This window comes from Cololabis saira, chromosome 3 (genome assembly GCF_033807715.1).
Source record: "Cololabis saira isolate AMF1-May2022 chromosome 3, fColSai1.1, whole genome shotgun sequence".
Classification (NCBI taxonomy): domain Eukaryota; kingdom Metazoa; phylum Chordata; class Actinopteri; order Beloniformes; family Belonidae; genus Cololabis; species Cololabis saira.
The window spans coordinates 33,682,464-33,708,678 of record NC_084589.1 but is presented as its reverse complement, the minus strand read 5'-3'; the positions used below and the strand labels follow the sequence as shown (position 1 = coordinate 33,708,678).

The 26,215-nt window shown below is 40.0% G+C and overlaps 1 protein-coding gene across 3 annotated transcripts; it reads right to left on the bottom strand.

Moving 5' to 3' along the window:
* Positions 1 to 1,240: 1,240 nt before the first annotated feature.
* Positions 1,241 to 26,215, bottom strand: ago1 (argonaute RISC component 1). Of its 3 annotated transcripts, none has more exons than XM_061717300.1 (19): positions 26,094 to 26,215; positions 21,181 to 21,367; positions 18,067 to 18,187; positions 16,297 to 16,478; positions 15,572 to 15,708; positions 15,129 to 15,283; positions 14,785 to 14,873; positions 12,823 to 12,970; positions 12,597 to 12,716; positions 11,947 to 12,069; positions 11,693 to 11,826; positions 10,237 to 10,421; positions 9,384 to 9,543; positions 9,102 to 9,192; positions 5,812 to 6,006; positions 5,519 to 5,653; positions 4,533 to 4,634; positions 4,177 to 4,376; positions 1,241 to 3,940 (listed from the first exon to the last, which is right to left on the bottom strand). In XM_061717300.1, exons 1-19 carry the CDS (start codon positions 26,116 to 26,118, stop codon positions 3,832 to 3,834), a joined length of 2,598 nt encoding a protein of 865 aa, XP_061573284.1. In that variant the 5' UTR covers positions 26,119 to 26,215; the 3' UTR covers positions 1,241 to 3,831. The 3 variants fall into 3 exon arrangements, with proteins under 3 accessions (XP_061573284.1, XP_061573285.1, XP_061573283.1); XM_061717301.1 differs by having other exon boundaries at positions 14,785 to 14,872; positions 15,149 to 15,283; XM_061717299.1 differs by having other exon boundaries at positions 14,785 to 15,283.

Sequence of the window (26,215 nt, the reverse complement as noted above, 5' to 3'; positions counted from 1 at the left end):
GGGGAGTCTTGCTCAGGGGCCTAAGGTGGTTCCTCTTGGTCGCCATTCCCAGGCTTGAACCCGGGTCCTCCAGAACCAAGCCGACCTCTGTAGCCACTAGACAACCATTCCCCTAAAATACATTTATATACAAAACCGATGGAGGGGCGATGCTAATATTCTATGTATAGATCCAACTTTAGTGTTGGTGCTTAACACTTTAGTGAAAAGCCCAAGTTGTTTTTTAAATATTTAATTTAAGAGTACGCATCAGTAAACAGTAATGTTTTTAGTCCTGATTTAAAGGATCTACAGTTGGAGCAGACCTCAGGTCTACAGGAAGTTTGTTCCACCGGTGAGGAGCAGAATAACTGAACGCTGCCTCACCTTGCTTGGTTCTTGTTCTTGGGACACAACAAACCAGATCCAGATGAACCTCAGGGGTCTGGGAGCTTCATAGGAACTAACAGATCAACCATGTATTTTGGTCCAAGACCATTCAGTGCTTTGTAGCAGTAAGATTTTTAAACTCTATCCTTTGACTCACTGGAAGCCAGTGTAGTGATTTCATGACCGGATAAAGCCTCTTCATTTTTAAATACGAGTACAGTAAATTATTTGAATTCATTTAATCCAAAACGTTAAATACCAAAAGGTAACCAAAATCATGAACAATTAAAAAAAACTCATCGGCAAGTCCCAGCAGATTATAGTGCCTCAAACTGATTAAATATTAGTTACGTTATCAGCTTTAAACTATATAATTTGTGGCAAATTGTTTACTAATGGAAAAAGAAAGGATGAAAGGAAGGTCTAAAAATGTTTGTCCGTTAAATAAAATCAAAATAAATAAATAAAATCTCATCTAATACAATGAGAAACAATGCTAAACTGCATTCTCCACAGAAACCAAGAATATGCCAATAGTCTTATGAGAAGCTTGGATTGCTGAGAGGGGGGACGGCAGTCTATTGTTAACATCATCGGTTTTCTCCACTGCTCTGGCTGGAGGTAATCCTATGTTTTATGAGAAAATCAATGGGATGGTCATTTTTATATGAAATCATATTCTTTAAAAAATAAATCCATACATAATAACCATTCTTAATTAGGGCTTACATAAAACAGACATCCAATTTACACTAGCAATACTCTAGACTGTACCGTCTACATTGATGAAGCAAAAGCTTTACAGTGTAAGTCAAAGTAGAACACCGTATTCAATTTAAAGAAGCACAAAGCCACACGAGGAGTAATAGAAAACAATTTTATTTTCTTTAAAAAATAACCCTCCCCAACAGAGTTCCCATACTATCACACACAGAGCCAAAATAAAATGCTTCCGTGTCCTTTCATTCAAATCTATTGAGAAGTGCTATGACAAGGACTGTTCTTAATCAGTGGCTTCAATATTGCTTAGTCAGAACATGAGGCTGTGTGGAGAGGAGTGGGCTCTCGTGTCCACGATACATTTCCAGGGTGACTGTCATTTTGTGTCCCCCTTTGCAAGGTGCTTTTGTGACTTCAGTGGGTGAAGAACTGCATCTGGTTTCAGTTGTGCTGGGAAATGGCCCAGACTTGAGTTTTGTTAAGCACAGAGAGAAGAATTGAACACTGACCCCCAAGTGTGAAAAGCCCATCATTTGTTGGGCCAAAATACATAACAGGTAAATATTATATATTTATATATACAAATCACCTTGGACACAATGAAGGATTGGTAGAATGGCATACAAAGGCATTCTGATTATGCACGATCATTAACATGATTCAAAAATCAAACTCGTCTGATCTTTGATCAACTTTAAGGGGCTGTGACCATCAGCTTTGAGGCATTTAAAGGGCAACTGAGGTGGAATTTTAAAACCGTCTCCATAGTGCCCTCTTGAGGATACATCGACAATAGTTACAATATTCATAATAATAATAATAATAATAATGACAAAAGAAATAGTCTTAATAACCGTTACACAATTGAGGCAAAAAAAACAGAAATAAAACAATAGACAGGCAGTGATGAGCACAAGGCTCCTACCGCTAAGAAAACCAAAGTAAGGTGGCTCAGAATATCCAGTCGTTTAAAAAAAGAAATCATAACCACATGCATTTTTGTCCATCAATCCAGAGAGTGACATGTAAAAGGCAGGACATGTTAAGAAGCAGTAATTGAGGCCCACCCTGTCCATTGTAACAATCCCCCATCTGTGCCGCCCATGCACACAGAGCACCAATAGGGATTGGCTAACACAGACTAGGGGATTGGGGCAGGGGATGCTGCAGATGTGCGATGACAAAAGTGAAAACAGACAACAAAGATAGATGGTTATGAGAGGCTGATGAGCGAGTTTGGCTTGAAGGGAGATAAGGAAAGAAGTGCGCTGAAACACATTGATCTCTACATGCTAAACAGGATAATAATGTGCTTCTATTGTCCAGACTGAGTTGTAATGATTGCAGAGGGAAGAGATCTATGTGAAATAAAATAAAAAAATAGGAGGCAAAAGATGGGTGTTTATAGGTACAAAAAAGAGTGAGTGGGTGGAAGTGCAGAATGCCCCGTGTGGCGTCATCTCCGCTGATACAGAAGGAATGTGCAGAACGATCGGAGCAAGGTCAGTGGCTGAATATAAGTTCAGCCTATTCAGCACATGAGTAATCAGACTCTACATTTGCCGGTTTAAAATGTTTAAGAAATAGTGTCGACCTTGCATTTTACATTTGTTCTGAAAGCTATGCAAGTGTTGGTGTGAAACTCTAGAGTCGTCTGCGCCAAGTCTCGCAAAATAAATGTACAATTTTAAAGCAAAATAATTCAAAAAGTAAACAAAAAGTGCCCCGTAAATCCCAAAAGAGCAATGTATACAGAAATACGATTATCTTCCTGTTTAAGTGCCCCTCTTCTGTTGGTTGGCATCACTTTTGGCTGGTTAAAAATGCTGGTTTAGGTGCATGGGGTGCAAGTATATTTGATACACTCTATGCAAATGGTCCCTCTACTGTTATACTAAACTCACCTCCATAGGCTAAATCTCTAGGGACTGGCCAACCAGGACCGAGAGTGTAGTAACACTACTCTCCTGTATCTACGATATGCTACACCTGCTCTGTCTCTGCTAATATAAGGACCAGAGGACAAGCCTCATACTGTATGTACTAAAACTCTTTATATGCAGGACTGGTGGAGCCTCGATGCTAACACTAAGTGCTAATGTACCATACCCTAAACAAGGCTGTTAAAAAAAATGGAATAAAAAAAACAAAACAAAAGAAAAACACACACATTCAAAAACATTTAAAAACATAAATCTAGTTCATGACAACTTTAAAATGATACATGTAAGTGTGCGTTCCCAATACTACCCCTCTGGAGGATCCCCCAAACTATGGAGGCTTGGAACACTGGCATCCGGCGTCCGGATGGGTAAAGAGGCATCATAGTGGTGGCAGTTTAAATTTTTCAGCTTCTCCCCTTTCTGTCGACTAGGTTTCCTCCAATCCCTATTGCATACTTTCATACATCGGAGTGTGAAGGTAGCGTACAATACAATTAGATAATAATAATAATACCCATGTTTTTAAAAATTCAACATAAAAAGAACAATCGTCCTGGTGAAGTGAAAACAACAAAACAATAATATTCATAGCCTTTTTGTGTGCATCAGGCTGAAGAGACGGCCTGTGTTTATGGAAGGGCCTTGTGTTTTTAGGGTGTGAGTGACTGGCAGGTCTGCAGAGTGAGTGTAGTGGGCAGTTGTAGGGAGCAAGGAATGGGGATGAGGTGAGAGTGAGCCATCTGCTCACTCAGGTGGAAATGAGGTGGGAAGGAACGATGGTGGTAATGGCTGGTGGAGCTCAGGCGAAGTACATGGTCCTCAGAGTGTCGTGGTGAATCTGAACGGCTTTAGCGAGCGCCTGGGGATCCCGACCATTACTCTGACCGGAGACATGGCTGCCCTCTCCGCTGGAAGTGACAACAGGGAGAAAAAGACACTTATCAGAGGCCAGTTACACTTAACATCAGTTCATTACAACAAAGCCCTGCAGACTTAAGCTGGGGTCTCTTCATGCAAGTACAATGGAATTCCACAGTTTTATTAAACTAATGCACTCTCTTTTTAAAATCACAGGATTAAGACAATAAAAAACAAATCATTTAGGAAAAATCTACTGAAATGTATCACTCATGGGCAGTCTAACCTGTCGTGTTCTTTGTCTACTAGATGGTAGCGGGCACGGAAGGCCACAAGACGAGCATAGTAGGCTGGCGCTGGGATGGAAACCGAGCGGGTACAACGAACATACGTGTGGCACAACTGGTAGGTTAGAATCTGCAACTCATCAGCCGTGAAACGATTGTCGTCCCATAAGACGTAGTAATGAGACGGCCGGCTGGTACCCTGGTAAAATAAAGAGATAAAATGCAAAATACATTAAAATTTTTCAAAGCAAAAGTGATCCAGAATCTTAAAGTAGCATTAAAGCAACTGATTACTTTCTCGCTAAATGTCACTATTTTTAAAAATAAAAAAAAAATGTATTCTTTCTGTTAATACCTGTATGCCTGCATGGCTACACAGGTAGAAGTCAAACTCAAAGGGATGAGTGATGCTGGTGTCCACTGTGGTCCCTGCAGGTATGTTCCCACTTTTCCCAATCTGTCAAAGAAAAAAAAAAGAAAGGGGCATATTATCATTAACTGCAGAAATTCAAATAAACATGTTTCATAGAAAAATTCCATAACATCCCACATTTTAATCATTATTTAAAGCCACTTTTAGCATTGAATTATAAACACAAACATGAAAAAGCAACTGCATCTCTATCCAAAGAAATAATAGGCTTTGGAACAAACCCTACCAGTTATATTTTTGCTTTCCCCCAATTTCAAACTCTTATAAAGAGCTTAATTCGAGGTATCTGTACAATCCATGACTGAGTTTTCACTGACATCAATGTCATTTTGTATATTATTATATTGGTGCAGAAAAAGTTGTCCTTGTTAAACTGCTGCTGTTCTCTTTTCCTAATTCAAAACAAATTAACTGGGGGTTGGCTCGGTGCTGCGTAATTGTGTGATTACACAAAACATGCAAGTTGTTCACGATCGTTGCTAAGAATACCCTAAACCACCATGCTAGCTCACCATTGCACTTGGAGCTCGTTTACCATTTGTTTTGCCCTTGTTACTGCCTCTCAAGGAAGAACAGAGACGTCATTAAAATGTCCAGAACACCCTCAGAACAGTGAGAACAAATATCTTTTACAACAGCCTGTAAGGACTGGGCTGCTAACCAGCCGTTTTATTCAATGGTGGTTGTTTTTTTCTTCAAATTAGACATTAAAACTGTATACAAGTTTTCACTCAGTCACCCCATTAAAAAGGTGCCTGTGCTCTTTTCTCACCACTCATGACACACCCTGCCTCCTCCTTACCAAAACATATACTAATAGTAAATACTCGTCAGGGAACACGGGGTATGACAACAGGAAAAAATTAAGAGAAAAGCAACAGAAAGGAAAAAACAGGAAAAAAACTCACCCTTTCAGATTTGTCAGCACAGAAGAGACGTGTATGGTGGCGTTTCTGTACCACAATGTAGGTGATACCAGGTTGATAGTCTTTCTCCAACTTTATGCATGCATCTCTGATAGCCAGGAGCTCATAGTGGAGAATCTGCAGATAAAATAGATTTTTTTGGCACTGAAGACATTTATATGCTTTAAAAAAATATTTAAAAAAAATCTAACATGGCATTACATAATCTCTTTGGAAATCGGAGAGACTTAAAAAGATGTATTATTTCTTGGAGTGTAGTAAACCAACCCACATACCTGCGGCAACTGTCCCTCAGGAACACCATCTCGGTAGAAAATGATCCTGGTGGGCTTGAAACGGGTCGACTTGTAGAATTGTATTAGCAGTTCACGCACCATGTAAGATAAATCTTCAATGATTTCCTGCCTGGGTCTTTGGACACGTACTGTGGCACAGTATCTGCTGGGATGGGCATCCATGCTACCAACCACCTACAAAAAGGCCAAAGGAGAGAAGTGAGCACATCTCACATTCAAGGTGTGCCTGTGGATATTATAAAGCACTCTGAATAAACTCCATTATCAAACATAATAGAGGCAGAAAAAAGTGATGATAGTGGAGTACAAGTCTGTCAATATACCTTCCCTCAATGAAAATAGTTCAAGACTTTTTACTTTTATTTACAGATATTAGTCTCTGAAGTAAATGCGATCTGTTTGTTCAGACCAGAACTCTTCCCTAGGTGTACATTTGTGAGCAGCATCTTCGAGAGGCTGTACCTGGGAAGTCCCCTAAACACCAAAAGCCCTTTTATTTCTGTCTAGTCACATCCTTAGACCGCAATCATGCATTTTTTAAATCAAATTTCTTCTCAGCAAGGATGATTCTTACATCTCCACCCGGCTCTCATATTGTCTGTCTGCGTAAGTCATTTGTCATTATTGCTAGGCAACGAAACAGCCAACCACAGCTGAGCTGAGGTAAAAAGCAGACGTGAGATGATGTCATTTCCTGTTTGAACGAGAGTCAGAGATGAGACATGCATTTCCCTTTACTCCTTCACCCCTTTTTTTTGATGATGGAAGGTTTGAATTATTAACCTTTTTAATGACTGATTCATTTTCCCAGATTTCAGTTGAATAATTTAGTCTGTTATTTTTTTTTTTAAAATGCAACAAAAAAATTAATTAGAAACGCCCAGTTTACATTACCACAGCCAGCAGCCAAAGTAATTCTAAGTGATGTGGCTTGTATGGTTTATTGCCTGGACAAATAAAGTGTCATCACCTGAATTTAACTAAGCAGGTAGTCAAGTGCCTCCTGTTTTAAAAGAATCACCATTAATTATCATGGAACAGATGTAGCTCTGTTTTAGAATAGTCAGATATCGGTCTGCAAAGTCAAACAAGTAAGGTTTTACTTTATTACTGTAACTACTAAAAATGGGTTCAAAATAGTTCAACACATTACTAAAACCTGGAGGAATAGTGAATAACTACTATCTTTGAGGATGGGAGGGAAAAAAAATCTCAAATGACTGATCGAAAAACATTTGATGTGTTCAAAGAACAGTAGAACTCATTCTAAATTAGAAAAATGCACCTGCATTTAAGGAATAAATGATATCATCATTTTACTTGCTGCCATCTGCTGGTGCAACAAGGGGCAGCTACCTAAATCCTCCTGCCTGCCTGATTAACTTGTTGATAGAACTTTGGCTTCAATGCCTACAATAATGGACAATGTTCCTCGTCTGAGAAAGAATGTAATCGGTCGGAGGTTGGCGTTGTTGTTTCCTTCACATTTGCAGGTTTTAAAGCAGACCTCAAGAAAATTGGGAAACAAAAATGTTCCAATAATTTAGAGGAACCTGGACTACTTTGAAAACACAGCCCAATAATATATAAGAAAACCTGTTGCAAAGCCAGAACTGTTTATTATTCATTGTTAATAGAAGGGAATAAAAAACAATCCCAGGTTTCTGTTCGGCACTGTAGCCAAGCTGACTAGAGTCCAACCTCTGTTGAGATGTGTATTCCTTCAACACTCAAGAGATGAATACATTAACTTCTTCACCAATAAAATTAGTTCTATCACAGAGATAGTTCCCTCTCTTTCAACGACTGATACCAATGCTCTAAGTTTAGCAGCCTCTGCAGCACAACCTGATTCTGTCAAGTCGAGCTCTCTGAGCTGAAAATAACAACCATAGGATCATCCAAACCATCCATTTTTAGACTCTATTACAACAAGGTTGTTCAAGGAAGTGTTTTCCTTTAACTGATTTGGATTTGATCAATGAATCATTGTCTACAGGCTATATGCCACAGATTTTTAAGGCTGCTGTAATTAAACCTTTATTTAAGAAACCTACTCTTGATCCAGGGCTGTAAGCCAATTACTGACCCATATCTCCCTTTTATGTCTAAAATTCTTTTAAGAAAAAAAAAAGTTTAAAAACTCAAATCTGTGATAAAATACACAGAAATAATCTGCTTGAAGAGTTTAAGTTAAAGCACATCATGGCACAGAAACCGCACTGGTGAAAGTGACCCATGATCTCCTCCTGGCCTCTGATAGTGAACTTCTACGGAGAATTAAACGTGTTATTGGGATAAAAGAAACCACATTAGACTGGTTTAAGTCATATTTATCTGATAGATAACAATTTGCTAACATCAATGAAAAATGTCTCTCTTTTATCGGACTGAGACTTCATGCTATAAATCTCTATTGCTACGCTGATGATACTCAGTTATGCTGATGATAACCAGTGGGTTAGACTACAAGCATGTCTAAAAGACAAACGACCTGGATGACTAAAAACATTCTCCAGATGAATTTAGATAAAACTGCTGTTGTTTTATTTGTACTTGAGCACTTATTACGATATCATCATCATCATGAACTGTATGTGTAACTGGATGATTGAACTATACTGAAACAACTCAAGATGACATTTGTCATAATTTGTCGCTATAGAAATAAGCTAAATTGAATAAAACAATATTTAACAGTAAAAGTTAGGCGACTTTCCATGATGCATGATTTTCCACGACAACAAGGACTGGGACTTAGCTCCGTAAACTAATGGCTAGCATCTATCAAGCTATCCTGTGGAGGCAGTATTGTGATCTGGGGTTGTTTTAATTGGTCAAATCAAGGTACAGTGCAACATGTGTGACAAATTAGTTTAAATGAGTAGATTCATACAATTTGTTTTTATATTTTTCTTTCTATTCCCCATTGACACAAACATATTTGGAGACAACAATATTATAGTGACACAATCATAGAGAAAAATAAAGTGTTGTAATTAAGGTTAACAGGAAACAACAACACTGTGTACAACTATTTTGGCAAGGAAGTGTAAATTACATACTCCCACCTCCTACTCCAACAAGTTTTATGTTAGTGAATTTGTTTATCATTTAGTTTCAGTAATGATTTATAAGAATCCTCACAAGTCAGAGTCAAAAGCACTTCAAACCCAATATTTGAAAAGCCGCTTGTTTCCCTTGTTTTTCCTGAGATTGCACTCAAGATTGACACCATGTATGTAATGTATTAAACTTAAGAGACTTACAGCAGTGATGGAGGGCTTCTTGCCATCTCCAGCTGGGGGGTGTGTGACGTCTGCTCCCAGAAAGATGACCGGCTGTTGAAACACTGCTGACCTGAGAGTGTATAAGGGGGGGGGGGGAGATTCAAATTATACTTGTATTGAGGCAGGGCTTGATTGTTTTTGAAGAGTTGCATCATCATCCAATAATCAACTGCTGTGATCACTCAACAAAAATCAATACATTCCATTCTACAGGTTAAACAGAGCTTAAAATAAAAAAAATAAAAAACAATAAATACTCACCTTTGGTGAGGTACTAGGATGTTGTTTATGCCTCCCAATTTCACATTGATCTTAAGGCAGAGGTTAGACAGAGTCTGAGGTGACGTCTTTACCACGTTCTTAACCTGGACACACTGCGTGGCCATGCCAAGGAGAGTGTCTCCCACGCGCTTTACCTCCGCTAAAGAAGAGTAGATAAAACATCACAATGCTTAATGACTATGGAAGCATATTATTTTATTATTATTATTATTGATATGTCTAGGCATATTTTCAATTATTTGACTTGATGTTTCTAGATGGTGACTGCCATTTCAGCCTAAAGGTTATAGTGACTTCAACGCCCACCAAATAATACACATATTTTAATGCCTGTACCAGATTAATTGAAAAAAAAAAAAAAAAAAAAAGGGGGCAGGTGCATCTGTTTCTCGGTCAGCAGCTCATGCAATTTCCTAACCTTCAACATTAACTAAATGTACCAAACAATCCCCAAATGAATTTGTCCAAATTATTGACTATATGAGATTTTTTTTTTTTTTTTTTAATGTAACTAAATTGTTTGCCAACAGTGTCAACACCATTTTTCTGAGTGGTGTCCACATTCATCATTTTTTTCTTCTGGAAGACACTGAATTTATATTTAAAACGCTAATCATGCTGCTGAGTAGTTGCAAATGAATTTGATTACAACTGTTACATTAGGTATTTGGTTTTAGCATTGCAAAACACCGACATCAAGCAAATGTAAGCACCCTAATTTCTATGCATCAGTTATGGTTGCATCTTGAACAGTTTAAGACAGAATGCATGCATGAAAATAAATATAATATCATAAATATAATAATAAAAAATAAATAAAAAAAGGAAATACCATAGACAGGGGTTTTTCCTGGAAGGATGACAATTATGAGCTGAAGTCCAGAGTACGTGTTCTTCAGGTGTCTGAACATTGGCTCCACGCTGTCGGCTCCCTGTGCGTATTTACAGAAGCAAGGCTGGCCTTGAATTGGCATTCCAGCATCTTTGGAGATTTTACGCAGCTGGTCTGTAAAGTTCCTGAGATCAAACCAAAGTATAGTCATCACAACTAGCAGCAAATAAAAATCAATGCCAACTCAACTTCAAAAGACTTTAAATCTTTCTTTTTTTTTTTCTTACAGTGTGTCACCTCGTGAAAATTTTGCCTTTGTCCTCCAGTCATGCTGCACTTAGAGTTTTAACATTTTGAATATAATCCCTTTCTTCTGGACTCTAAATACGAGCATGAACTCATTTAGACATAAGGCTGATTAAAAATTCCCTCTAAAACCTGAGGATTTTCTGGAAATCTTGTTTCTCAGTCTCTGAAGAAATTCTAAGGATTAAATAACTTGTTGAATGGTTGAAATTTCTCCTTTTGTTGAAATCCCTGACTTTGCCTTAATGCACATGGATGCATACCGTATTTTGCGGACCATTAGGCGAACAGTATTATAAGTTATTATATTATAATATTCATACCAATGAACGGGTCTATTTTCATACAAAAGGCACATGATAAAACATATATAAAGCGAAACAAAACAGTCGAACTTCATTCAACTCATTCACAATAACTCAGAAGATCATTCAGTTGTAACTAATAGAGAAAAATACCCTCCCGTTTTAAATGATTCGGCTTCCACGAATCCACAAATAAAAAGTGGAGGTGGTAAACGCCATACTACATTCTGTTCTCTGATTGGTTCATCGATGCCAGGGATAGCAGACACCTGAAGTTAGTGTGAGGTTGGAACAACGTTGAAGTCTAACATTTGATTATAATTAGATTATGATACAGATTTGAAAAATGGGTTTACACTTCGAACCCAACGTTGGCTTGACATCTAATTATAGTAAGGTGACGTTGACGAAATGTTGGATGATGGTTGCTTGCCAGTACTACATAATTAGTTATCTAACGTTGTGTTTGATGTTGCACCCCATATCCAACCAAGGCCCGACAATCAATCAAGTGGAGCGGCTTCGTCGCTACCAAAGTCGCACTAAAACATTTTGAAAGACTTTTGAGTGCAGTGTACCAATTAAAATTGGTTAGAGTTCAGTAAGCACAACAAAATTCATACATAAGGTGCACCTGCCGATTTTTGAGAAATTTTAAGGACGTTAAGTGCACCTTTATAGTGCGGAAAAAACAGTATTTTATAATGAAAGTTTGAGTTGTTTTAAGCTTGAGAGGCAGAAGCATACAAATCACGTCAGTTCATGATGGGTTAGGATGTACATGTCTTTCTTTCTCCAAATTGGATCTCATGATTTAATGCAAAACACCACCCAAGAATACTTACTTGAGCACCTCTTCTCTGCACTGCTTCTGAGGGGCAAAGCAGGCGATGGCCCACACTTTGATCTCAATGCCGTTGTAAAACTGCTTCCCCCTCATGTCCCACACTCCTTGGTTGGGGGTAGCTATGGCACGGTTCTGTGAAAGACAGGACAAAAAGGAAAAAGCATGTAAATAAAACCAGGTCAAATTTATTTAGTTTGGAAATTTCAGACATAAAAATATTTCCTCTAGGCCAATAAATGAACCATTTCTTACTCTTCCTCCGTACTGCAGGATGGGAGCTGGCAGGACCCTGCCCGTCACCTCAGCCATGTCATCCTTCACCTTGATCCCAAACTCCTGGATGTATGGGTCCAGGTTAAAGTTGGCATTCTTCATCTGTGGAGAGTGAAGGACATTTATTATAATATAGCCTAGGGCTGGGCGATTTTGGACAAAAATAAAATCCCGATTTCTTTTCTCTGAAAACCCGATTTTCGATTTCGATTTTTTTGGTAAAACTACAAAAAACAATGGTATAAATTGTTTCAAATATTTTATCTTTATTTTTAAAGAAAAATAGCAAACAAATTTCCCTATTGGAATGAAGTGCATTGAAAGATACTGTAAATCTTCCTTGAGTTTAGTAAAGTGACAACATTTACAATTTTCTTGACCAAACAAAGATAACTAGACAAGCTCTGTCTGTAATGCAGTCAGCTGCAAAAAAGGAAAATCGATTTTACGATTTTCCTTTTTTTAACATCGATTGTGATTAATAAATCCGATTTAGATTTAAAATCGATTAATCGCACAGCCCTAATATAGCCTCGTTCTCAAACTATCAATCATCAAGTCAAAAGGACAATTATAATGCATCATGTCAGCTGTGTGGCCATCAAACGCTAACTTCCACACCAACTTACCAGCCTGCTGATCTCCTCTTGTCTGTCGGGTGCAGAGCGAGCTGTGGCTTTGATCATAGTGGAGGTCTGGTTATCTGTCAGCTTCTTAATGCATCGCTGACCAGCTACAATGTTACACACCTGGAATGAGTAAATGCATAAAGTCAGCGTGTGTAAATATCAAACCAGTTCTGAACTCTGTGTACACGGTACAGTTGCTCATGAGCACTGGTTTTCACTTCCTCACCTCCAGAGGCAGGTAGGTGTGTTTTTGCTCCTGTCCCACCTGGAGACAGGGCAGGTGAGGGTATTTAAGCTGCAAGTTGTACTTCTGCTTGAAGTACTGGGCGACTGTACATTCTACCGTCTGCCCGCTTTCAAGCTGGAGGGGAAACCTGGTAATAAGACGATCATGAGCATGAATAGCATGTCGTTATTATTTCAATACATCAGTGTCAAACGCCACATTTACAGGTTCGGCCAGATATTAATGAGGTCCGTCCCAACCCTGTTAAAGCCAATGCAAATAATTCTACAGATCACTTTAATTAACTGAATATTCATTCAGTTGATAGAAATTTCTCAAGTAATTAAAATAAATCACACATCTCAGACTCCAAAGTAATGCGGTATTAAGATGGGATGTGGTGGGTGTTGCAGCCTTGGGACCCATTCATATCTGTCTTTTCAATTGCACAAGAACAGCTTGATGCTCCGCCAGGCTGAACCCAAGGGTGCCAAAGTTAAAGAAAATTAATGTTCAACTTGGGTGTGACGACACGGGGACGCATACAAAAGATAAGATCATCTGAAACACTACGAAGACATGGGAGGGGAAGCTGATTTTGGTGAATGCTCGTGTTCCTGAGCTGTACAATGTGACTGTAAAGACAACGTAACAAAAATAAATCTTGAACCACTTTGAAAGTAGAAAAAAAAAAATGTTGCGAGTAAAATGCTCTTTTCACGTGATAATTCGCCCCCGCACCTCCAAGTTGTGCATTTTTGTGAGCCTCTGTACTGCTCTCCCCAGGAGAAACTTCCTCCTAACTCACACCTGAAAACATCCGTGTGCAGCTTCAGCTCCTGAACGAGCCTGTCCAGGAGGAGGACATGTTTGAGGACATCATGGATCCACACCCTCATCTCTCATTGCAAATCATCTCCTCCTCATTAATACATATCAAGCCAGAGCCAAAAGGATACTGTGTGCAGTTAACCACAATATCCTGCTATACTCTTGAAATTTGCTATTTTGGGCAAAGAATATTTCATGTTTCAATCTTATCTCACAGGGTGCTCTTTCAGCATGTCATGGCAAGGGAAAAAGTCCATCACCCATTGCCTCTCCACAGGAGTGCCCCAAGGCTCAGTGTGAGGACTCCTTATCTTTGTTATACACACACACAAGTTATAGGTTACTTCAAGTGTTTTCTTCTTATCATAGCTATGCATTTGATACCCAGCTATGCCTAATGACTCTTGGGTCTTGACATTAATCTCAACCACTTCAAGAATGACCTGTTGGTGATCGAAGTCTATCCAGAACAATATCAATGTCCAAATCACCTCTATCCTGACATGGTTGTAGCAATCGATGACCAGTTGTCCACTTCTGACCACATGACATTTGTATCTTAAAAATGTCACTTTGCGTTATAAAGAAAAATAAATAAATCAGACTGCACCCATCCCAGGTAGCACAGAGCTCTTTGTACAGGCCATGATCATCTCTTGCCCTGATAACTGAAATCCTCTTCTCGGGAGTCTTCCGGCATGCACGGTTAAACCTCTACAGACGGTCCAGATCGCAGCGCCATGTCTGGTGCTCAACCAACCAAATAGGGTTCACGTCCCACCGTTACTCATTGAACTCCATTGACTACCCTTGGCTGCCCAAATAAAGCTCACGTGACTACAGCTCACCTACATTCAGATGTGGTCATTGACTCAGCTCACAGAGCTGAAGTATTTCCCGTTTAAAAAGTTACATTTGGCTCATTGTGATTGTATCCATTCTCTCTGCAGCTAAATCACTTCCATACAACTTCGTTTTTGCCTTTTCGTGACCACATCTTTATCTGCTGTGGGTTTTTTTCCCTCCCCCGTTATTTATTCATCCCACTGTGAAAATGCAAAACTCGACAAAAATGAAAGAAAAAAAAAAAAGAAAAGAAAAGAAAAATGGGTTGTTTTAATTTGTATTTACGTTTGGTGGCTCGCAGGGCGTCTGGTGACATTGCATACACGATACTTCCTCTTCATTTGGCCACAGTGTGTGACCTCTACCTTCAGGCCTGCAATCAGTAGGTGAGGAACAAAAGCATTAACACAACCATAAACTAAGATGACACCTAAATAAAAGCAAAGCAAATAATAGGAAAGAAGAAAGCCCCTTATACCAAACAGTATCAGCTTATGAAAGGGATGATGATTATACAATTTAAAAAAATGCATTCTGTAGGAAGCAAAGTGAGAAAGAATAAATAAGGTAAAGGAAAGGGGCAAGAAGCATTTTGGGTTTGGACTCGTCGTATTGAGAAGGTACTCTCCAAAACTGCCGAGTTGCCTGCCTTTAATCTCCTTGGTGAAGCGAACCCGTTGCGAGTCTGTGAGAGTCTTGGGCTGTTCATCGATGTTGCGAATGTCCAAAACCTCACACATGAACTCAATTACAGGCTGGGCTTTATAGAAGGCCGTAGCAGACACTAGAGGGAGACAAAAAGCAGCAATAAGTTCATACAAGAACAAAGAAAATGTGCCAGTAATTAACAACTTTATAGCCAAACTAATGATACAAATAACTCATAAAAGAAAAAAAGGAAGCACTGTGGATATATTACACACAAGTCTAAAGGTTCAAATCAACTTTTTTCAAAGTACATATTACTTTCCCTGCCTTGTGTTTTCATTTAGTTCTGCCTTGTCATCAAAACCCATTTAAGTCGCTGACAAAGTACACACACACCATGGTGAGTCGTCCTTCAGTGACTCACCATCAATGTTAAGCATCATCTTCCACATGGCGGGTCGCACAGACTGGTGGAAGCCAAACCAAACTTCCCTTCCCCCACCCAGAGGGTGGTAGTATCCTTCAGGTGGGGAGAAGAATGAGCGGCCCACTGGAGTGTACCTAACAGAAGGCAGTTGAGAAGTGGAAATGATGAATGTGTGCGGAGTCAGAGCATGATCTCAGCATGAGGTTGTGTCCGGGAAAGTGGTTACCTCAGAATAAGTCAACTCTAAACAGAGAAGGCAAAATAAAAATAAGTATTTTCTTCTGAATATGCCTTTCTCTGTAACCGAACAATTGGGATACATCATCAGTGAAGTGAAAACCGTCACCTGAGAACTCATTTGTACTGTTTTCAGGTCAAGCCCTGAAGCCAATTATCACAATGCCAGCGCTGTAAGATTCATTCAGCAGAAACTTTCACAGATCTCAGTTAACAGCTCTATATAAAGAGAACAAACATATTTTTGTTGATTGATGCCTGGAGCGGTGGTGTGGAGATATAAGTTAAGGAAATAACTTTGTAAATACTGCTACACTGCACAAGACCTTCCAACAAATATCAAATGGGCAAAACGGGCTTGAACACATGCAAATAAATACAAAACAGAATCGGTCATTAGGCACAAGTCAGCATGTCGGAGTATTAAGTACTAGACATTTGGAATTGTACTTTTTATACTAAGAAAGTGGTTTACTGTGGCGTACCTCATAGAGGCCAAGTGGCGCATAGCCACATCCAGGGCTTGAACTGAGTCGAGGGGGACCTGCAGCCGGCCGCTGACTAGAGTCTCCTGCAGCAGGCGCCATGACACCTTGGCCAGCCAACGGATGGACACCTTGAAGATTCGGTCTTTACCCTCGCCAGGAATAGTTACCTCAAAATCCACCTGGTGTGACAGGACAGCAACAGAAGAGGGAAGAAGTATAGGACAGCACAGACACCAGTGAGCAGAAATAAAGACTATCTTTTCTGAATGTGCAGGCAACTTTTAGCGACTTTTTGAACAAGAATCAATTTGAAGCAACATCAAACAGCACATTTCTTAAAAGGAACCCTGGCTATTAAGACATGTAGGTCTTAAAAGATAAATGTTGGTATCAATTATAACAATGTGATATAAAAAACCTTGTTGATGTCTTCGTTTTTATAAAATTTGAAAATATAATTTAACTCGTAGGTCGCCATTGTTGTTTACATTCTGGGTAGTGACGTCAGACGGTGGCTCCTGCTGGCCCCCGTGCACTGTTTTGACACCCAGAAACAGATGAAAACACAGCTAAACAGGTGACGGCGCACCAGAAACACAGATCAAAACACAGCTAAACATTAAGGTGACGGCGCACCTACAAAAAAGTTAAAAAAAAAAAAAGAAAAAAAAAAAAAAGAGTACCGCACCATACAGCATGAACTATGAAAACACCATAAAGGCGGGAATATACTCTACGTTGGTGCGTGCGTACCCTGCGTACGCGTATGTTCGGCTCCCAGCGTACCTCGCGTACCACACGACGAGAGCCCGTCATACCGATGGTGACCAATAGGGGGCAGTAAGCAGAGCAACAGTTGGAAAAGCTACTTATATTAAGTAGCAGAAGTAGTAGCAGCAGCAGCGGTAGCAGATTAGAAAAACGAACAAGTTTACAGGACAATATTGGATGATGTAGGAGATTATAACATCGTGTGAATGTGTTTGAGTGTGTATGAATGTTTGGTGGTGGTCGGAGGGGCCGTTTGGCGCGATATGGCAGCCACGCTTCCGTAAGTCTGCAGGGCAGCTGAGCTACAGACGGAGCTAACACCGGGGATATTTTATATCACATTGTTATAATTGATACCAACATTTATCTTTTAAGACCTACATGTCTTAATAGCCAGGGTTCCTTTTAACAAAAGCAAAAAGATTACACAAGAAAGCATAGATATGTCCAAAATGATACATTTCTTCTCTTTTCTACCTGCAAAATCAAGTAGATGAGGCAATTTAAGATGGATTATTTATTTATCGGCCTCCCGCTGTGACCATGAGGTTGCCAGAAAACCAGCAGTGACTTCTACAGACAGAGCCAAGGTGAGCCAGGTCGTCTGGCTGCCGGCAACCTGGCTCACCATTTTCTCTACAGCAGAGTGTCATCGCTGTCGACTTTTTAAGAAAGGAAATAAGCACATTTTTTTAAAGTCTAAAACTACATTGAGATCACAAATAATGTCAAGTACCTTTTCCTTCAATATATACATTAAAACCAGGTCTCCAAAGATGTTACGCATAAGACATAAAAAAGAAACTAAGCACATCAGCAGAGAACGGAGAGTGCACACTATTCAGAGGAAAAACATTTAGCCTACTCTGAGTAATTCAGTAACTCCCATGTAAACAGGGATTAAGATCGTGTTCTCAGGAATCAATGTCGAGATCAGTTCCTGAAAATCACAGCATGGCATGCCGCTACATCTCAAAAATTGTACCAAACGTTTACCTTTTCACTCCCAATGGGAAGCGCAAGCACCGTGTAAATGTTCTTCTTGCCATCGTAAACCGGTTTCCTGTCACCAAACAGCTGGGGCTTGAAGTGTTGCACCATGTACTCCACCACCTCTCTGTAGGAAGCGAAGCCCACAACACAAAAAACAGGATTAACACACAATTTACCGCATAGGCGGGAAGCCCTATGATTGCGGTGATTGTTCCAAACATGTTGGAGTATTGATCAAACGGGATGCAGATGGTAGGGTGCAACATCTCGTCACGGGGTGAGAGGCAAGGACAAGAAGAGTGAAGGCGCAGGTGGCAGTGGGGGGGGTGTTCAATGCCTTGGCCTTCATTTAAATGTGGGGGATGAGGGCTTTTTCAAAAAAGCACAAAGGTCAAAGGGCTCAACCTCTGCATGCCTTTTTGGACCCTTTGTGTCTCAAATCCACAAGGGACGGAAACTATTTTGGATGTTAGAGGAGGTGGTAAGAGAACATGTGGTCCTTCAAGCATGTCTTCTTTTTATTTTAGGATTTGTAAGGCCAAGAACTTGGCACAAAAAAGTTTTTTTTACACATTTACAGAATCCTTCATTCAGAATTATTATCAAACATATACTCTAAATTTACAAGTCAGGGTTTGAAAGAAAAAAATAAGAAAGGTTTTGTCCCTGCCACCCTACATGCATCACTATCGTCTTGGATTAACCATGTCAGAGTAACTACTCTTATGTTTACTACACTTTCAGCACAGTCGCTCAACAATGGCAAATTATTTGCAGTCACTTTTTTTTAAAGAGGTATTAAGTGATCTTGGTTAATCTCTCACGACACAGTGGTTGAAAATCACCGGCTGAAATGAATACAACAATTATCCAATAGCCTGAGGAGATTAGAAAGACACTGAAACCACAAACCTTGAATCACCTACAAATACTGCGGCTGGCAAGAACTGACTGACAAATAATGCAATTATGCACGACTGCTTCTAGGACGGTCCCGACAGGTGAACATCAATCATCTGAGGAACACGATCGCCAATCATATCTTGTTGAGAGCCTCTGCTAAGTTACCAGCATGACACAATTTTAGCACGGTCACAAAAACAGAGAAAGCTGAGAGAGATTATTAAACATATAAACGGGGTGCCAAACTACCAGTTAACCTCAGGAGACAACAAATTTAATTAAAAAGAAAAAAAAAAATAAATCAACTGGCTCTGTGCGGATCTATGACTATGGCAAACAATACATTTCCCCTTTCATCAACACAAACAGTACATGAAAACGAAAACAGAAGTTTAAAGTAGTAATTCATTCAAATCATGAACATGGTAGTTCCTTTTTGTCGTTAATGTGTTGCAGCTGAAAAATTGCTGAGGTCAGTAATAACTGTACAAAGACATAAAAACATTACTGACGCTTGCAAGTGTGTCAACTTTAAGTGACCATTTTGCACATGAACAGTACGAAGTACAACAATGACTGAAAAGAACTCCATAGTTTGTTTTTTCCACAAGCCCTGAAGGCAGCAATCAAGCCATTCTAGTCATTGTAAAAGAAATCTTTCGGTATTCTCCGATATCAAACACCAATCCTGTACAAATGCCAATCTAAAAAGCTTTACTCATCATGGGGAGGAAAAGACAGCCAATCATCCTCATTTTGTGCAAGATAACTAACCTGACCAGCCTACCTCGTTATTTTCCTCTCCAATACAAAATAATGACTCAGTTTCCTCTGGATTAAACTTTGATTTTTAAGTGAAGGTATTAAACGACACCGACGCAGAAGAAACTGCCTCTGGATGTCCTTGGATAGGCATACAACCAGAGAAAAAAAGCATGTGACGTAGGAAGATGGACAACCAGACTAGTATTAACAAGATAGCTGTTGTGCAGTGGAGAAAGAACGTTGGTGAGCTGTCGTTTCTTTAGAAAAACTTGCTGATCCAAGGTGTTATGAGCAATTCTGCAGTTGGGCAGGTTGGCTTTTGGACAGCCCTGTACGAGTTGCTGCAAAAGGCCCATTCCCGCTCCACTGGGATAGGTATATGTACTGGTGGAAATGGCTGAAGAATGGGAATAGGAATAGGAACACCTATTCAGGCTACAAGGCAACGCCAGCCCTTATTTAATAATATTGATCTACCTTTTTAAAACCAAAATGTGACAAATATAGTTTATAACATTTAAAAATCATTGAGGGGGCAGTTAGTAAGAACATAGTCCCAAGGAAATAAAAGGAGGGAAAAACAGAAATATATACATACTTAAGCTTTGTTTCATGTGTTTTGTATTTTACTGCTCTTATTTTCCCTGCCAAGTATCCATTTTAATTTGCTTTGTGTCACTAAAACTGCACACAAGGATCTCAACTGAGTAGATGGGATAAGGATGAAGTCAGGGTAACTATACCTGGTTTGCCAACAACCAGTTAAGTGACTGAATTTACAATAAAAGCTTCCAAAAAAGTGTCAGCTAAAACCTTGGGAACTTATTGCGGGATAGCCATTTGTCTTTCCATTACAGACAAATAAAAATAAATTAAAAAAGCAGTGACCGCTGACCTTTTCGTGTTAGCTTCCTCCATGGCAGAAAGACCTTCCTTCATAAAAGGCAGAGGATGTTAAAATATGAGGCTAATAAAATATGCATAGTTGGATGAAAATGTAAAAATCAGGTGAGGAGCTACAAGTCAACTGATTCTGAATTCATCATTTAAAATCCATTCATTCAAATGAAAACTAAAGAACAACCCAAGTAATACATTTAAACCTGAAAGCCTTTTTTTACGTCATAATTTATGTTTTTTTACACTATTTCTCACATGTGAACACAGAAATTAACCTGTTAACATACACAAATGGTTGCAACAGAGGAACACAGTTTATGTAGCTGTTTGTACTGCCTCTTGAAAGTCTGAAAACATCAATAGTACTAGGAGATGCTGAGCTCTTCATGATTTCATTTCTTCAGATAAATGCTCCAGTGCCACAAGTTGCTTAAGACGAATGACAGCTGACAAGTACTGATCTTTCACATGGCAGAAAAAAAAAAAAAAGGAGATATGCAATGAAAGTGCTTCTGAAAGTCCAACTGGAGTCGTCTCATATTCCATTACCTGTTGACTCGTCGTGGGCACTTGTCGGGCTTAATGTCCACCTCATAGTGAAAGACGTCCATCTTTGGGATCTCCACTTCAAAGTAGTTGGCCAGCAGCTTGATGGGTTTGCCCACAGTGCCCATCCCTGGCCGGCGAGGGGCATGGAACACCTGCTGCAGGGGAGGGGGGAAGGCCCCCAAGGGCACTGGACCCACAGGTCAGAGAGAGACATCCACAAGAACAGGTAACACAGGGGAGGGGGGGGATAACATAAAACAGTAAGAGAACGACAGTATGAGAGTATAAATGACATGACAGAACGGAGAAAGCAGACAGTTAATATAGCACAGGGCAAAGGAAGAGCAGAGGAACAGCAGAGGAAAAGGGCAAAGAGGGCCAGGAATGGTGGCATAAACCAGGAAGTGAAGGTACAAGTGCCCAAAAGAATCAGCAGAGAGAGATAAGATGGTAAATAAAAGAAATGGTAACAAGAAAGAAGTTGAACAGCAGATGTGCACGTTTGGGGCGCAGAGAGGTATTTCATAGGATGGGTAACATAAAGGGGGATTAGGAAAGACATCACCGAAGCACACATAACAGCAGGAGTTCCCAGATTAAGACACACAATGGGGGGGCAGAAGAATCATAAGAGACAAGACAACAGAAAGAAAGAAAAAAATAATAAAATAAAGTTAGTAAATTATTCTGTGTGCAAAATCCGTCTTATTTAGTTATCAATTGAAATTCAGTATGCAATAGTGATCACATCTTTCCAAAGGAGCGACAATTCAGACATATTGATTAAATCTTTAAGTAAAAGTGGCACACATCTGATTACTGCTTCTTGTTCTTTTAAATTCAGGAGTAAGTGTAATTGTTAATCTGACAATAAATAAATCACAGGCATCACATAGGACCCTTGAAAGATAACATATAATGGCAATTCCAACCATTCTTAATAAGTCAAACTACTGACTGGTGGAAGGAATATAAAACAATAATGAGTCAGAGCTCATTGCTTAATTTAATTGGGAAATTAAACATTTAAGAAATGTCAAAATGTCCCCAGCCTTTTAAAAAGTACTTTGAGTTTCGCTTAACACATTATGTTAAACTGCATGTCGAGTTTTTAACCAGACAAGGCCAACAGGTACAGTAGATTATCATGAGTTTAGCAATTTCAAAGAAAGTCTCATTTCTGTTCTCAACAGGCACTTTTTATGCCAGTTGATCTTTGCCAGACTCTTATAATCTCAATCTTCAGGAGTTATAACTGGCAAACTGCACATCACATGATCTCAATCTGCCTGAAAAAGTGAAAAGTAGTGCTTCACTGCTTAGTTTCACTTTTTGACCAGGAAAAGTTTGATCAAATCAGAGGGTCTTCTATAGAAAGGGACAGGAGGCCTGGATCAGGTGTTAAATGTGAGACTACTTGTGACTCCCGCCTAAGAGGGGCCCACTGCCCTAACCTCTTGGTCCCCAGAGAGCAGCCATCCTCCATCACAACAAAGACCCCAGCTGCCCTACTCCTCCGCCTCACACACTGAAAAACATGGGTGTACGGCGGTAGGAGCGCCTCTGCTACGATGAACACGCTCATGCTCACTAACAGAGGGGGCCCCCTCCACATTCCCAGCCTCACCATGGAGACGCCACGGCAACACAGAATTGTCATGGATATCAGGGGACCCATGTGTCTGTGTGCATGTGCAGGGCTGTTGCTAGAGATGGGAGGTGGCTGGGTGCCACTGCGATCATGCTGAAGACCTTGGCCTTTTTTGGTCTGAACATGTTCCAACATCGGGGCAGAGATGCCCACATAACATCAACAAGACAACCCCTGCTCTTCAAATCACTGGCTTGAAACACACCACTCCATCATGTTTATGAAGCCTTCAGAAAGGAAGAGGAGAAGCCATAATGTTGTGTTTATTAGGAATGGGCGATATTTTACAGTTCATGATAAACCGTCCAAAAAATTCCCCACGGTAAAAATTTGTCATCTTGCGGTAAAAACGATAAATTCCTGTTGATGACGTTTTTGTGTAAAAGCTGAAGAAAGAAAGAAAGAAAGAAAGAAAGAAAGAAAGAAAGAAAGAAAGAAAGAAAGAAAGAAAGAAAGAAAGAAAAATAAATTCCCATTGGTGTAGTTTAGTAGCATTTAGTATCTTTTAGAGCAGTGATTTGGGGGCTCCAAAGACTGAATGTGGTGATAGATTTATAGTTACAAAAGTGGAGTTGAATTGGTATTTTTTCTATCGTCATTTTTATCGTTTTCGGGATAAATGCCAGAAATTATCGTGATAATTTTTTTTAGTCCATACCGCCCATCCCTAGTGTTTATATAGACTTAGTCCTGTTGACGTTGCTGCATGTGTAGAATCACACATGTGACAAACACAGTAAAAACACAGATATCAGGCATGTGGTGGTCACACATCCTCTATCTGCAAGAAATCATGCATGTGTGTGAACGTCCGTGTGTTGTGATTGTTGCTCACTCACACATAAATGACGCACACGTCGCCCTCGTGCCAGTGAAGGCAGATGGTGAGAAGCGGAGCCAGCGCTCTCACATATCCCAACACAATAGCCAGGCTCTCCCAGGCGGCAAAACTTAAAGCGGAGCATCATGATATGGAGCAACTAGCCACTTAACGTCTTGATCATGACGTAATGGACACTCAAGACTCAAGGGAGTGCCTTTCCTATATTCCGTGTATGCAAAGTTTGTACAACAATAAAACTTTTTTTTTTTTTTAAAGAAAAAAAATGTTTTATTAGACTATGTGTTCTTACAAAAATATTTTACATGGTGTAAAAGAGCATTTCCAATATAGCCGGCGATGGTTGTGCTGCTTGGCTTCAACGCAAATATAAAAAAAAAAAATTTAAAAAGTAAACATATAGCAAATAAATTGCCCATTAAATTTAATTAGGTACACTTTAATTTTATAGCAAAACACTTCATCACTCTGTACAACAAGCAGAGTACATGAACAACAATTAGGCATCAATTACTTTTGACCAAAAGTAGCTGTGTATTGGCAGTTGACCGTAAACAAGTCAGATCAATTTGAAAAAAAAACACAACAGGAAAAAAAAAAAAAAAACACACTCAATTGTCACACTTGAAACACAAAAGAAGGGACTCTGAATTGAGGGGCCCGGGGGGCCCTTCCCCCAATCTTCACAAAATAAAAACAGCTCTATTCAATTCCGTTCAACACAACTCAAGGTTATGCGTTTGGCCTGACAATGTGATCCTTAATTTCTGGTCTACTTGTCCTGGGAAAGTCATCTTGGAGATATCCAAAGAGAATTCAGAGATGATTGACTTGCGTCCAAAGAAGTCACAACTTTATCCCAATTTTAAAAATGTAGAACCCAAGCCTTTCAAGACTTTGACTTACAAAGGGTTAAGACTCTCAAAGTTTGATAATCAATGACTGGGTTCAGTATTTTGCAGAACGAGTGGACTTCAGACTTGGGCATAAAGTAAAACGCCGCCCGTCCTTTAATTGCTCGCCTTCCAAATACAGATCATCTCTGGCAAGGACAAGCACTGGCTGTAAATCTGAGCCAAAAAGTAACACAGATAGATATGCAATATACAGCCAGTCAAGGGCGAAACTTTAGTTTCAGAGGTGGGGGGGACACAAGTAGGAATGGCAAATTTGTGCGTGTAGCTGTAGCGTGGATGTGCAGTGTGGCTTTGTAAGACTATGTGTGTGTGAATGCGAACAATCAAACAATTTGAATATGCATTTACTTTTTTAGACACTTTTTAACTTTTTTTTTGCCCGTTTTGGGAAAATGCTGGATCTGCATTCTTGGCCAGGCTTGATTTTTCATTTTCAAAAGCTTGGGCACAGAAAAAACATAGGATTCCATTGACTCCTCCTTGTTTATAATGGAGCCAAGGAAATTCCCAGCACCACTTCTCTTGATCTTAAGGTTTTGTTGCTGAGATGCTGTTCTACAATCACTTTTGGGCTAACATGGTTGGGTTCCTGCCTGCACTTCTTCACTTGCGCCTGTCTCCACATATTTCTCCTATGAAATATGAAAATAGATCATGTTCATTCCTTCCTTTCCTTATAAACAAAGGGCCGTCAGTACCTTCGCAAAGTGTGTCTTGATGATTCGCAATTACAGGCTGAGCCTACCGTTAGTTTTTAAACTGTAAAAAGTGGGGGGGACAAAAACATGATTTTGAAAAGTGGGGGGGACATGTCCCCCCTGTCCCCAGTGGAAATTGCGCCCATGCAGCCAGTGCTTTTCTGCCTCTCCCAATCTAAAAACAGATCATGTCAAGAACAGCAGCAGCAAGCGTGCAGAGACCACCAATTGTTATTTTTGGTTTATACGTAAATTAATAATTAATCCTTCTCTGCAGTTGTTGGCTCTGATGATATCCTGAATGTTGCATGCACTGAACTGGTGGTTCAGGTAGATGAGGATGATTTATGGTTCTGCGTTACACCAACGCAGGACCTACGGCGTAAAGTACGCGGCGACGCGCAGCGTACACGTCGTAGGCTACGGCGTACGCCCTGCGTCGATGTAACGCAGAACCATAAATCAGGCTTTAGAGGCTGAGTGGGACATGCATGCTGCAGCCAGCAGCTGCTGCAAGGCGGGCTTCACCTCCTCACTGGAGATTCCCACGACCTCCCTTGCCCCCGTGCATGGCTCAGGAGATTGTCAGCACTCTGACTTGTCTCTAAATGTGGGAAATGAGGGTTTTTTCTAGACCGTGTTGTGCATGCAGGCTGAGAGAGAGTCCTCTCCAGCTCAGAAAGGGGGCTGACTGACACCAATCCTCCTGCAATCTGCATCTGCAGCCGTCACCTATCCGGATTCATAAGCACTTTTTAAGGGAATTAAGTAATAAATAACTAAATAAATGAAAAGAGGAGACCTACCAGCGCCAGACGGTCCCGGCTCCATCCCATTCACTTAGCCGTGAGAGTGAGCTAACTAGTCCGGGGAAGAGTGGCCGTAACCCGGCGGCCGCTGCAGGTCCTGTCGCTGCTCGGCGGACCCC